The following is a 15,108-nucleotide window of genomic DNA, read 5'->3' on the forward strand; positions in this document are numbered from 1 at the left end:
TTGCGGAATTTGACAGTGTAACTCTGAATCTGATTAATTGAGAATGTGTAAAAACAAAGTTCTTGCATTACAGCTCGTTCCTTATCTTTGTGTCTTTTACTGTGATGTTGTAGAACTTGGATCATATGGAAAACTAAAATATTATGACACAATGACTGAAGAAGGTAAGAATGATTTTAGAATTGTATGCATTGGCTTTTTTTTTTCATTTATGGTGTCTGTGGCTTGCCCATTTTTTTTTAATCATTTTTTTTCCCCCTCTTTGCATGACTTCAGTGACATTGTGTGATTTATTATTCTTTCCACATTTTCGTCTAGTTTTTGCCATCGTGTTGGTTTGGAATTGGAGACGTGCAATACTATGAGCAATCATGTTATTCCATTCAAACGATCCAAACCATCTCAGTTGTGTAACACAGTCAGAGAAATGGTGTCAGCAACATAAACACAAGCCCACACCCACTGAGTCATCATTATTTCCTCCACGTGCTCACAACATATAGAAACACATCCAACCAACACTCTTCTTTTAATATGCCCCAATTTCAGAGGTGGGGAGGTTCTGGTAATATTCTGATTTATGCCAAGGAATGAGCGATCTAAAGGAACCACTAGGCCCCAAACCAGTTGGAGACCTGTTTCTGATGCAGAGGGCCGCGTAGGCTCATGTCCTTAGCTGTCGCGGTCCCTGTTAGCTCACCCGAGAGAGGCCAGGGCCACCATTTCCAGCCAGTGGGATTGTATATATTGGGATTCACACTCCGTGAGATTGGACGTATCATTTTAACCATTTCCCCTGAATAAGTGAATTCTGGCAGAAACTTCTTTTTCAATGTATCTACTGATGAATTCCAGGCTCTGTCCCAGAGCACGGCCTTGCCCCAGTCAGAATGACTTTTCTGAAATAAGTGTACCACGGAACAGCAATTTGAGAATTTCTGCATTCTTGTAAAGGGAGTTGTTCTCTTGCCCTATCTCCCACACATACCTCCGCCTTTTGACTAATAAATAATATTTGTAAGTTACGAAAACATTTGGAGTCTTCCCGTGATTTTTACACTGATATTGACAAGAAATCAAAAGGTACCTAGAAGGGGAATCAGTTAATTTTATCCTTCAACATGAGAGAAACTCCCAAAAGTGTTGTATATCTTATTTTCAGCTTCTAGTATTTCTGAGTTGCCTTAGCTTGCCAAAGATTTCCTAGTTGCTTTGCAGGAAGCAGGACATCCGACAGCCCTCGGTAAGAGCAAGCCCTTTCCAGCCCCTCCCCACTCTGGCTTCTGCACCGCACCTGGGCCCTTCTCTGCTGCTATCTCTGTGCTTTCAGTTAACCACTGTAATTTTTTCTAAAGCAGCAGGCCACAGTTAGAATCTCAGACTGGGCTCTGTTGTAGCCCAGGGCCCTCCCCACAACCTGGGGAAATGCAGACCCTTGGGCAGTGAGAGCGCCAAAGGCAGAAAGCTACTTATGAGAATCAGTATCCCACCACCGCAGGGATAGAAAGAGCAATCCGTACCTTAAAGGAAGGCTCCTGTCCCGGCTGTTATTTTTAGTTCATGTCTTCAAACCACTTTGATTTTTCTTGGTGATTGGCTTGGGAAGCCAAAGGTTTGGGCCTCACTGACTTTATAATTCGATTCAGGCGTCTCACAGCCCTCAGCCTCGGCCTCATGGCTTGGGCAGCTGGTGGGTTTGTTACCTTCTACCTGAGCAGTGACGACCCCTCACTTTTCTCTCCTTCCTCCATCCTGTCCTCTGCCTTCCGCCCTTAGCTTCCTGTGGCCAGAGCAGCTTCTGGCTCTCTGTTGCCTCAGTTGCCCCTTTTCTCCCTTACTGTTCCCTTCCTTCCTCTTTCCACATCTATTTGAGCAAATGTGGCCATCCGAGTGCTCCCTTCCTCTTCCTCCCCATGCCAGACAAACCAAGATTATGTGAGGATGCAAAAATGCTACTTCCAAGCTGATGCTACCACTTGATATCGAACAGCTGGGCTTTCTAGGCAGGGAAACAAAGCCAAAATAATATCTGGAATGAGAAGGCTGACCAGCTTAGCAAGATTGTGAAATTGTTTTGGGGGCCCTCATGGTCACCTTTAACGTTCCTTATCCTTCTCTTGACTGCCCCATTCCTTCGTGCACATCCCTTTGTGCCCTATGCTTAGCTGAAAATTCATTCCTGTTACAGTGATAGCTAATAATAGCTAAGGGAGCACTTGAAAAGCATGTTCTATGAAATACTACTTCCAGATCATGTCATTAGGAATTTTGCAACAATTGGGGGAAAAAAAGAAAGCAAGCTTGATTTCGTTGTTAAATAAGCAGGAGAGCTTCTGAGTTAAGTTAAATAGATTTCTTTACCATGTGACTTGTCAGAGCCTTCCATATGTACCCGTGCACTGCAGCATATAATAGTAAATCGTACAGAGGGATGGAGTTTGCAGTATTTCCCAGACTTTTTTGGTCAGAGGACCCATTCTTCCATGGAGCCTCTTGTGGAACTCTTTTAGAAATGCTGGTTAAGGCATTATCCTTCACCTAGAATAGGAACCTCTGAAAGATTCAAAAGTTTTCTAAACACATAGCAATCCCTCTCAGGCACTCATGGAAAGGATACTTTGGAACAGGAGGTCTCCCTACAGCCCCCTCAGATTATACCCTTTGGCAGCTGCCTCTATGACAAGCCAGGCCTGGCTTAAACCTAATTCTGGGATTCAATTTAAAAGACGCACAGCCAGCTCAGTAACCTCAGACCTGGCAACCACCATGCATGACTTCTTCAAATTCTTAAGGGCCTCTCCCCTCTCATTGAAAATAATAGCAGTAACTGTGATATATATCATTTCCATGTTGTACAGTTTAGGGAGGTATAATAAAGGTGAAGATGTTATGGGCAATAGGAAATATCCCCCTCCATTTGAGCATTTCTTTTCACAATCTTAGAAATGTGACTAGCCCTTGACAGGGCTTTATTGTAATTGCCCATGTGACTAGTCATTATTTGTAACTGTTTCCAGAAAGTGCTCTGGATGTTGTGTGACATCAGCTACTTGCAACAAGGCCTGTTTTACTTTTTTCCCTAAGGTGGATTAAATGGAAAGATGAATTATATATGCCACCCCCTATCCTAAGAGAAATTGTGTGACGATTTCCTCAATATAGAGAATTGTCCAGCACAGATTCAGTTTATTATTTTAAGCACCTACTATATGCAAGTTATTCTGCTAGGTGCTTTGTTGAAACACAAGATTAAAAGGTGGGCAGTTTGCCCCATGGAACTTAGAGACGGGGGAGGAATAAAGCACAGCAATCACTGAGCCACCAGGAAGAGAGTGGTAAGTACCATAGGTGCTCAGAAAAAGATGACAGGCTATGGGAGAAGGAAAGACTGCTTTCAGCGGGGGGCGGGGTGGGGAGGGATTTCATGGAGAAGGTGATCTTTGACCTGCACCCTAAAAGATCAGTAAATACGGTAAATTGGGAAAGGAGGAGTGGTAAGTTCCGCGCCACCAGGCTGAGAGAAGGATGAAAAGAGGGGCCACACCAACCCTTACTGGGTGCCTCCCACCTGCCAGGTGCAGCGCTGTGGGCTTTTTATATATTCTGTGTCATTTAATCCTTGTGATGATCACATAGGTAGATTTTACCGAAAATGAGAAAACCAAAGCCCAAAGAAGTGTTGTATTAGATGAGGAAATGAAGACACAGAGAAGAAAAGTAATTGGCTCTGGGACTCGTAGGTAGTAAGTTGAGATGAGGGACCTGAACTCAGGACTGTGGCATGCCACACCCTGTCCTCTCAGCTCCACTGTGGTTGCTCCACAAGGTGGAATGAGGAACTGGACAGTTCAGATTGGCTACAGTGTAGGAGTGGGAAGAAAGGCTTGATGGAGACCAGACCATGGGAAAGGTTGAACCACAGACTAAGAATGACAGTGAGCTATTGACTGAAACATGGCCCCCCTACTGGAACACTTTACCATTAAAATGTTATTTTAATAAAACAATCTACTTACTTTCAGACACTGGACAAAATCATAACATTTTTTGTAAAATTTGCCCCTCCCCTCGGAGCCCTTTCCCTCCCTCCCTTGTCTTCAGGTGCCCAGAACATAAATGGGAACAGCTCCCTGGGCCACACCCAACTTCCTCTCCCACCCCGAGCCAATCAGAATTTTATCCACTCACTCATTCATTCCCTAACGTATTCATTCAACAACACTCAGTATGGACCAGGCACTAGACTGGGTGCAGGGCCTGTGGAGATGAAAGACAGTGCTTCTCCTGAAGAATTCACGCTCTAGTGGGAGACACAGGCAGAGAGATGAGTAGCGTGATGGGCAGACCCGAGGTGCCAGGGGAGCCCAATGGAAAAGAGGGCAGGCTTCTCAGAAGGGGCCATGTCTCCACTGCCTCATTCCTGCTTGCCAAGGTGATGACTCTCCCACCAGCCACCTGATTCTAGTGTGTTCACTTGATAATAGCTGAGCACCTGCCTCTGTATGAGTCATGTTCCTAGACTTGATAGATTCGTGAGCTTCACTCCTCCCAAAGACTCTATTTCCCTCTGTAACAAGCTGTTTCCAAGGATACAAACAAATGACTCTAGGGATAGTCTTTTGGTGACCTCAGATCCCCCTACATGGGCATCCATCCCTTTATCTCCTCATGGGGTGATACCGAATATTCTTGGAAGAGCAATCTCTGATTTTTACTTAATGTCAATAACCCATAGTTTAACACTACTATCTAGAAAATAGATAAACAAAAAGGACCTACTGTATAGCACAGGGAACTGTATTCAATATCTTGTAATAACCTATAATGGAAAAGAATCTGAAAAAGAATATATATACACGTACATATTCACATGTACATGTATAACTGAATCACTTTGCTGTACACCTGAAACTAACACAACATTGTAAATCAACTATACTTCAGTTAAAAAATAAATAAATAACCCATAGTTTATTTCTCATCTGCAGACACCCAAATTTCTTACCATTATCACTCCGGAACATCCTCAATAAATTGAACTTGGCTTCCTTACTAAAGTTACTTTAAATGAAAATGTAGAAAGTTAGTTCAAAAGAAAACAAACTCATGTGATGGAACAGAGACATTCAAAGGAGAGATGCCTTTCCACCAGTGGCAGTATACACAACTAATCATTTCTGCTCTTTGGAGATAAACATTCACAGAGACATGAAGGTAGGTAGGTAAACAGAAATCCTGACTAAGGATACTTTGCAAAGATGCAATGTATTGTCCTAAACTCGTTGCCATTTAACAGAAGCCATTTCTAGAAAAATAATTTCTCCACTATTTAAAAAGTCAATCTTTGTTCATTTGTATAAGGAAAAAAGAAGATAGAAAAGTTTGTTGTAATATCAAAGGCAAAAATAATAATGATCTTTTCTTTAATGAAATTAAGGCTAGTTTCATGGCAACCTATTGGCAACCTCTTTACCAAGCTGAGAAACTAATAATGTCTTATGTGAATCATGGTTTCCTCAATTAGTCATGTGGCTGAGTTTTGAAAACCCACATTATTTCAAAGAAACAGAAGCACCCTAAGGTTACATAGTCTAGCCAGTCATTTGATGTTCTTAATTGCAGTGAAATATTCCGTTCTTTCTCAAAGAGAAATTGAATTTTGGAATACTATTCAACAGTAGTTTCCATTGCCCAAGAGGTATCCTCTGAAAATGTAATCCTAAAACAGGTCCTTGGTGCTATCTGTGGCCTTCACATTATATTTTAATCCTGGCTTTGAATGGATGAGACTGTGTTGTATACCCTGATATATCAAGCAGGATAGTTTCAGCTCTATATAGACGAAAATCCAGATTAACGGTGGTTTAAATCAGATAGAAGTATATTTCTCTCTCAAGTAAAAGAGGTCCAGAGGCAGGCTGTACATGGCTGATATGGAAGCTTCACAGTAATCCTAGACCCCAACTCCTTCCATCCTTCTTCTTCACCATCCTAATATATGACTTTCAACCTCAAGGGCACCTCATGGTCCAAAATGGCTGCCACTACAGCTCCAGCCATCGCATCTGTATTCCAGGAAGGAGGAAGGGCCAAAATTATTTTCCCCAGCTGTTTTGTCTTCTTTTTAAGGAGGCTTCCTTTTAGACCCTCCCAGTAAAATCTGTCCAAAACTCAGTTACATGCCTACACATAGTTCAAGGAAGCTTGGAAATGTAGTATGTTAAGCTGGGTGATTTGCTAGCCCCAGTAATTCAGATATTATGTCATTAGGAAATGAAAAAGGGATAGATATTGATAGGCAACTTGCAATCTCTCCACAACAGAGAAATATCACTTTCACATAACTGTATGTTGATGGGGAGGACTGAGACCAGAGCAAGCTCTGGGAGGAAGATTGAGAGCTCATGCTAAGTTTGAGATGCCTATGGAACATCCAAATGGAGATGTGGAGAAAGTGGAATTGGAGTCTGGAGCTTGGGAGAGAAGTCAGGGCTATAGATGTAGATTTGAAAGTCGTAAAATATAGGTATCATTTAAAGCTACAGAACTGGATAAGAATACCTAGCCAATCGATAGGAAAGAGGAGGCCAAGGACTGAACCCTGGGGACTGTAAAGTGTAGGGTCTGGGAAGAAGGGAGACGGCCCAGCAAAGGAGACTGGGGTGGGCAGAGGACCAGGAGAGAATGGCATCCCAGAAGCCAAGGGAAGAACTTGTTCTAAAGGAGGGGCATAAAAAGGTGATGGCATCAATGAATTGACCAATGAGAGCAAAGACTTTTTGTAATAGAAAGATAAAAGAGTTACAGACAGAACGTGAGATGTTTCCAATCAGGAGTTTGGATGTGGTGCAGTTATTGCTAGTGACAAAGTCTAAGGTCTAACTGCAGGAGTGGATGGATGAGGTGAGCTGGAGGAAAGGGCAGCTGGAAGCGAGTAGGTTAGGGCGGTGAGGAGCCAAGTGTTGCAGGGCTCACCCACGTAAAGTTACCATGGATGGTAACACGAGTAATGGTGGAGAGAAAAAGAGTGAACTGGGTTCTGATATATTCAGGAAAGAGGGAAGGATGACTTGGAAGTCGTTTGGGGTATAGGTGGTAGAGTTTATTGCCCTGGGCTTCAAAGAAGGACAGAGAAATGATCTATAAGTGGTAAGGTAGGAGGAATGGAATGTGGGCACTTGGAGAGACAAGTAGTGTCACTTTCAAAGGCCATAGGAGAAAAGGGGCCATCAGGAAACAGCTATGTTTCAGTTGGAACAAAAAGAAAATGTTCATAGAAGAGGTTAAGACATAAGAGATTTACCGATGGCGGGGCTGGGAGGTTGAGTCAGTCCAGGGATTTTCAGAGCCACTTGGTGATAAGCATCTCGATGGTGATGGATGGTGCTGAAGTGAACAAGGATGTAGCATGGGATGGGAACAACCTAACAATGTTTTCGAAGTTCTTCCTAGAGCCTCCTTCTTGTGATTGGTTGCATGGGCAGTTTGCAGTGATAAAGTGGGGTCTATCTTTCCAGGAGAGAGGAGCTCTGGGGAATCCCCCTGAGTCCAGCTTGGAGTGGGGAAGGTTGAGGAAGGAGATCAGCCTTCCTTAATTCAGGGAGAGAGAGTTCAGTCCAGCACAGGAGGACCTTTCTTACAGACATGGCCAGAGATGGGATGGCCTGTCTCAGACAGGAGTGAGTCTCCCATCTCTGGAGAAGCCAAACAAGCCTCCATCAGAAGGATGTTCAGATAATGGACACCTTGATGCCCCTTCCAGTCCCATGTCCAAGATTCTGTCCTGGTGCCTTTATTAAGTGTGACAGCAGACATTTTTGGTTTGCAGTCTACCTTTAAGATTAACTTGATCTTGCATTTTGGTTAAGCTGCCACCAAGATTGTGGTAGGTATGTTCCTGGGTCATAGCATCTGGAATAAAAGGCTTGTGTATTAGTTGATCCATTTCACAGCCCAACTCTTTATTAATGTGGTTAAATACAGCAAATAGTCCGTTAGATAGTTCCTGTGGAATAGACCCTTAAAAGAACAACAACCCACCCCCCGAAAAAATCCTATATTCTTAGTTACAAATCTAAACTTTTACCACAGTAGAAATTTTAAATTGCAAATTAATTTTAACTATTCTTTTTTGTTATAAAAACATTACATGCGCACAGAGGTAAAAAGCAAACATTACATAAGGAAAGACAATAAAAGTGAGTCCCCCTTTTACCCCAGATTCCATTCATTCCTTGGAGTTAACCACTTTTATCAGTTTTTTAACATATTCTCTTTTCTTCTATGTACTGTTCTATACCTGGCTTTCGTTTATTAATATGTCTTGAAGATATTTCCATATTAGCACTTTTTTACTTTCCTCATTCCTTTTTAGCAGGTGCATAGTATTCCACTGCCTGGCTCTTCCCTGGTGGGTTTGATCAGTCCCCTGTTGATGAAGATTTAGGATATTTCCATTTTTGTTCATTTAGTTATTACAATGCTACATGAGCATCTTCTTTGCCCATATAATAAACTCGACTGAATAAAAGATATAAATAAAGATATAAAATAAATGTCTGGAAATAGAAATGACAGATCAGAAGACATACACATTTTAGACTTCGAATGATAGTGCCAAATTGCCCTCCAAAGGCATTGCACCAATTTACACTCCTAGTAACAGTGAAAGAGCAAGCCTTAAACAACAAATTTAAATAAGTTCTTTGACCAGAGATTCAAACTGACTTCATTCCAAAGCGGTTAAGCCTTCATAATGTAACTACCTTCTAATTTACTCATTGCTAAACCTGACTTTTTACCAAAGTTGATTGAAAGCCAGGGTGCAGTTCTGATGGAAGTCCTTGTCCTTTCTAAATGCAATGACAAGGCAATTCCTCCCACACAGAATATCCAATTTCCACCACAGCATGTGCCTTCTTGCCTCAAGACCATTGATATCCCTATAGAAACTCCGAGAAGTACACTGCAGGTTAACTTTCTCCCTTCCGGTTACCAATGAGGGCACCCTCTGTTATGCACAGACACCATTTCCAGCACCATGTTATGTTTCATTCATTCCAGGTTTATGGTTTAACTCATTCTGTCCAACTTTCCATAACCACACAATTTTTCTGGGCACCTGAACAGATGCTCTCTGTTAAGGCTGAGCCTTCTCCAAAAAAAACAGATTTAACTCATCAGTTATTAACCACATTACTTTTTTAGAGATGTATTCTTACAGGTCTCTCCCTGGGGCTGGATCTTAGGAAGACAGCAGCCTCGTGTGTGTGCATAACCAAACTAATCAGCTAGTAACCTGTATCAGATCTGTCAGAAAGACCAAACCAGCTGTGTGGGTAAATCCACGGTCTTCCTGAAAACCAGGACCAAGGAAGTCTTCTCATTAGAATACATCCAGCACTTCAAACTTCATTGCATCTTATTTTCATGATCTAAACTGTCAGCAGTAAAAGCAGAAAGATTGGACTTGGCAAGTAAAGGCAGACTTTGCCACATTGCATATGTAGAAGGTGTTAAGTGGCAGCAGGAGGCAAACCATGGATGCTTTTTTTTGGTCTATTTCTGACATCTTCAGAACTGAAAATGTTAAGTTCGCCTTCATCAATCAAACTTGAATATTGTTATTATAAATTAATAATATAATTTCCCGCCCCCATGAAACTTTCTCTTTAAAAAAAAAAAGTGGGAATCTGTTATACCAGGAGGTTGGCATGTTCAATTAAGCATGGTAAGTTTCTCTTTTGATTAAATCTGAAATGAACTGAAGTATCTCATTTTATGGGCCACTAAGCCTTCAGTCCCATTTAGTTAAGAACCCACGGCAGGTGCCGGCATTTCTGTTGCAAACCCACATTTCAAATGAGATTTACAGGCACCAGTTTACAATGTAAAGTTGAGGATTCAAAAAAAATAGAACATAAGAATCCAAGTTAACTGACAATTTGCAGACACATGAAATCCAAGTGACAGGAGAGAATGGGTGTACATGAAACAGTGGCTGCTACAGAATAAAATCTTTCCCTTTATGTCAAGATAAATAACTGGGTAATATATAGTGTCATCATAAGGAAGAACTGTTTTGTTACGTTCTGTTTTTTATATACAAGTCAGAGTAACCATTCAACACATATTTATTGAGCACCTACTATTTGCCAAGTGCTGTGAACAAATCAAAACTCTGCCCAAATGTATACACCAATGTCACAGCCCATTTGCAGAGAGACATACCCAAGATACAGGCTTTGACAAACTGACTCCGAGAAGCTCTCTTCCACCCCTTAGGTGGCATTGGGGCTGGATGCTGGCAAATCTTGGATCTGAAGCATGCCTGGGTAAAGTGATTCTTTATTCATTTATCTCTTAGATATCCACAGGGTACAAGGGATGGGAGCAGGGGGAAGACGTTCAAGCCTTCCGGCAGCCCCTCCCTGGCTCAGAACTCCGAAGCTGAGATCAGACAAACCCCTTTGAGGATGTTTGGGTGTGAGCCATTGGTATCTGTGTATATGAGATAGAAATGTCCAGAAAATTAAGTTCCTAAAATAATAAAACAGGCGACCCAAAATGATGAAGAACAGTAGCTCTCAAGCCGTGTGAGCCTTGGCTAAGGTCAGTAAATTGGCTCCTTGCCTGAAACATTGTAGTTTGCTATCTGATACCTGCTGCGAGTTTTTTGGTTTGTAAAATTCCGATTTTGCCTGAACTTGATTAGGTTATCTTTTTTTTTTTTTAAGAGAGTCTCAAAATAGACAAACATTAATTGTAAACACTATTAGACTTTGGAGATTTAATCACAACATTAACTGGGAAGAGAGTCTGGTGAGTTTCCTGCGATGTGTTTCTGGATCTTCCTTCTTTCTCTCCCCTGGAAAAGAATGTAAATTTCAAATAGATTTGCATACAGCAAGAACTCCAAGCATCTCTCTCTCTCTCTCTCTCTCTCTCTCAAACACACACACACACACACACACACACACACACACTAAGGTTCCCTTTGTTGTCTGTGTTAATGTTGTTATATTCATAAACACTTACTGAGGACCAGCCTAAGAAGTAAGGACTGGGGGGACAGATGAAAAGCAGCATCCCTGCCTTGAGGGGCCCACAGGCCAGTTGGAGAGAGGGTCAGTAAAACACCTCTGAGGCTCTATGATAACTGCCATGACAGGATCAGTATCAGTGCTGTGATAGAGAAAAGTACCAAGGTGCCTTGCCAGCCCAGGAAAGGGACTCGGGAAAAGCTTCCTGAAAGATGAGATGCCTAAAGCAGAGTCTTAAAAAGGAGTAAGACAAGAAAATAACTGTGGAGCACTCCAAGCCATATGAAGGGTAAATTAGAAGGAGGCAAGTCAGCAATGTGATTAAAAGCTGGGAGACCAATTAAGAAGCTGTAACCAACATCCAGGCTGGAAAGGTTGGATCTGAAGTGTTCAAAGGTAGACTCAAAAGGACTTGGCAGCTAATTGGATATGGGGGAGAGGGAGACCTCTAAGGTGACTAGAAAACACTGGGAGTGAGGAAATCACCAACAGATACAAGCAGAAGAGCAGATTCCTAGGAAAGAAAATGATGTATGGAAGTTTGGGGCATGTTGAGTTTAACCAGCAGAGGGACTTCCCAGTGAAGGTGTTCAGAAGTCCATTGGATGAGAGGATCTGGGCCAGAGATCTGAAAGTGGGAATCATCGCTATCCAGGCAGTGGTCCACTGGGGCCCTTGGGAGAATGTGAGGTGTGAGGAAGAGGGAGCAAGGAGGGGCCCCTGAGGAGTGGTGACACTTAAGGAGCACTCTCGGGCGTCCTTGAAAATCAGAGAGGATTTTGAGGAGGGGAGTGAGGAATATCAGATGCCACTGAGAGATCCAGGCAAGTGGAGGTGAAAAGTGGCCACGGGTAGGTTCAGTGGAGCAATGCTGACAAATGGCAGATGCAGAGTTAAGAAGTGACCGAAGGACCCCTAAGGACACAGAGGCACCAGCACAGACTGATCTTTCCAGAGGCTTGTCCGTGAAGAGAAGGCAAGAGAGAGCAGTGCCCGCAGGAAACCTGAAGTCAAGAGAAAAGTTGCCACGTTGAAAGACTTAAGCATGATTATATACTGAGGGGAAAGGGAAGGATTGAGGATAAGATGACTGATGAGGCAGAGTCCCTGAAAAGGCAGGAAATTGGGATAAAGGACAAAATTTCAACCTTTAAGATACCAACTTTTGAAACACATTGGAAATCTTCCAAAATATTTAGGAAGACACTCTCATATTTCCAATGATAAGGTGACCCCATTAGGAGAGATGATATAGAACCAATTCACATGTAGACAGAACTGTGCTTTACTTGTGACTGCAAAGGTCATTATTACAGAAAATTATTTTTAAAAGCCTTAATAAGGAAATCAGCCTGCTTCATTTCATTATATGATGGGTTTGGCCACTGCTTGGGATACAATTATGTAAATATTCTCATTAATTACAAAAACCAGTCCTATGATTATATCTTAACTATAACTACAATTAAATTATGTTCATCATCTTTATTATGTGGTCCATTCACAAAATATTTACAAAGACACTTTACAAACTACTTTATTACAATACTAGCTTAATTTCCATTAATGTCAATGTAATTTTACAATAAGTGGTTTTACATGATGTTTCACAAAAATTAGAGGAAATAATTTAGAGGTTGTACCGCAAAAGTAGATTTAAGAATAAGTAAGTAAACTCTATGTTCTTGGTGTTTTTGTGCAGGACGAGAATATTATTTTTAATATTTTGCTTTTAAGAAAAAAAATCAGGTCAGATCCTATTAGGTGAATAAGCTGCCCCATGAGGACAGCTTGTGGAATGCAAGAGGAGTTTATTCCTTCAAGCTGCTAGGTAGTGTCTTGTATCTTAGAACTTTCACTATTCTCTGAGTTTCCATGCCCTCCTGAGAAGGCCCGCACCATCAGAGCATGAATCTTAAGTCCTTGTTTCTCGTCCCTCTCGCTCCAGGCTGTGAACGCTACAAGGGCACCCACCAGCTGGATCTTATTACCAAATGTTGCCTGATTCATAGCACAGGCTTGGTTAATATTTGCAGAGCAGAAGATTGTGACCTGTACTGACTTGGAAAAAAAGCAGACTTCCCAGGGGAGCTAATATACCGAGAGCCTCACTGTAACTCAGTGAGTGCATGTGACGTGCCAAGCACGATTCTAAGACGCTTGTTGAGGGACACAAAGATACGCAGATGGTGGAGAGGTCTCTGCCCCTGAGAAGCCTGCCCTCTGGTGGGGAAAGCAGACAGGTGGGCAGCAAACTGAAATAAGGGCTGTGACAGGGGTACAAAGTGCCATGAGAACGGCGGGCGGATTTCCACTTGGGAAGATGGGTGTGTGTATCAGTAGAGAAAAAGCTTCGGGTCTGGCCTTCAGTTAGGCCTTGACAAATGAGGGGTATCTTCCTACAGAAGGAGGAGCCAAAGCCCAGCTTTCCCCGCTCTGCTCTCTGCCGTGCCCACCGGGCCTCCTCTTCCATCTTCCTCCTCTTCCTTCCAGGGCTCACCTGGGCAGCCTGGTGAGGGAGGTGCAGGAGCGAGATGACTGGTGTGCCCCTCTGTCTTCCATCTCCGGTGCATAAACACCTGGTCCAGCCCATTTCTCCTCTTTACCTTCGGACAGTTCCTGGGGCTCTACGTATGGACCCTCAGCCCTACTGGGGCCTTGGGCTTGGGTGGACTTGAAAGGATTTACTTTGGGTCATTAGCCAACAAGAAGCATGTAAGAAACTCATCAACTTGCCAGGAAACCACAAACACAAGGATTGATTGAGCCCCGCTGGGCGCTGGGGATACGGCAGCGAGCAAAACCGATGAAAATCCCTACCCTCGTGGAGCTTGGCTGCTAATGGGAAGCAGCAGATAATCAATAGCAGTAATGATACAGTAAATTAGATGGTGAAAAACACTTGAGAGAAAATAAGCTGGGGATGAGAAACGCTGGAAAGAAAAGCTGCAAATTTAAATAGGCTGCTCAGAGCAGCCTTGATGAGAAGGTGACATTTGAACGAGTACTTGAAGGAGTTGAGAGAGTGAAGCCCGTGGATCCCTGGGAGAAGAACATTTCAGGTAGGGGGACCAGCAAAGGCCATGGCGCTGAGGTGGGAGAGTGCACAGTGTTTTCCAGAACAGCGGGGAGGCCAGAGTGCTTGAGCAGAGTAAGCTAGGAGAGGGGGAGGGGACGAGGGAGGGGGTCGAGGTGAGCTTCACTGGACAGAATTTTCCAGGTCATTGGGAAGACTTTGGCTTTCACTTTGACCTCAGGAGCCACTGCAGGATTTTGCACAGAGGAGTGAGTGGCGCGATCTGATCACTGAGACCAGCCTGGGGGGGATAGAGAGGTAAAGGTGGAAGGGAGACTGGCCAGGAGGCCAGCAGGATTGTTGCTCGACCCAGGGGGTGGGGAGGGAAAAGTGGTCAGATTCTGAAATATTCTGAAAGTCGAGACCCCAGATTTGCTGGTGGATAACATGTGGGATGTGAGAGAAAGAGAGGAACCCACGATGACCCCAAGGTCAGCGTTTGCTCTTTGCCACGTCAGTTCCATTGCATGCCTTCTCAGAGCGACGATGGCCTGCCTGCCTGACCTGAGTCTCTGCTTGCAGACAAAAAGACGGGATAAACAGGAAGAAAGTTCAGTGCCCTTTTACTTTTTAAGCTACCAGCCAAGCCATAAACTTCAAAGACGGAGACAGGAAAGGCAGAACTGAAAACACAAAAATAGTTTCTAAAACACTAAGTTTTCCCTCCTGTTTCATTTTCCCTTTTCTTCTCCCAAACCAAGGTCTGTTCACTGAGGTGTGTGTGGCCACTCCCTTTACATCTATAAATCTCTTTGGTCCTATCTCTTCTGTGTTTCTGGTGCTCAGAATGTTCTATGGCAGCTGGGAGGGAATCTCACCTCCAGCCCAAAGGGTTCCTGTCCAGAGCTGCTGATTACTTGGTGGGAAAGATGTGAAGGAATTTCCAGGGGCTGTTTTCATTAATTAACATCAGAAACAGAAGCAAAACGCTTTTTCTTTGAGTAAACAGAACCTCCAAAGGTTATTTTGCGAAGCGGCTTAGAGCTTCTG

The 15,108-nt window shown here is 43.1% G+C and overlaps 1 protein-coding gene across 1 annotated transcript in view; it reads left to right on the forward strand.

Moving 5' to 3' along the window:
- The window catches only part of SLC24A2 (solute carrier family 24 member 2), a 236,571-nt gene that overhangs the window by 177,592 nt on the left and 43,871 nt on the right, over positions 1–15,108 (forward strand). Inside the window, exon 5 of the mRNA XM_059926402.1 lies at positions 114–164. Coding sequence (XP_059782385.1) covers positions 114–164 — 51 coding nt within the window. The remainder of the gene's footprint in view (positions 1–113; positions 165–15,108) is intronic.

The sequence above is a fragment of the Balaenoptera ricei genome, chromosome 6, assembly GCF_028023285.1.
Source record: "Balaenoptera ricei isolate mBalRic1 chromosome 6, mBalRic1.hap2, whole genome shotgun sequence".
Classification (NCBI taxonomy): Eukaryota; Metazoa; Chordata; class Mammalia; order Artiodactyla; family Balaenopteridae; genus Balaenoptera; species Balaenoptera ricei.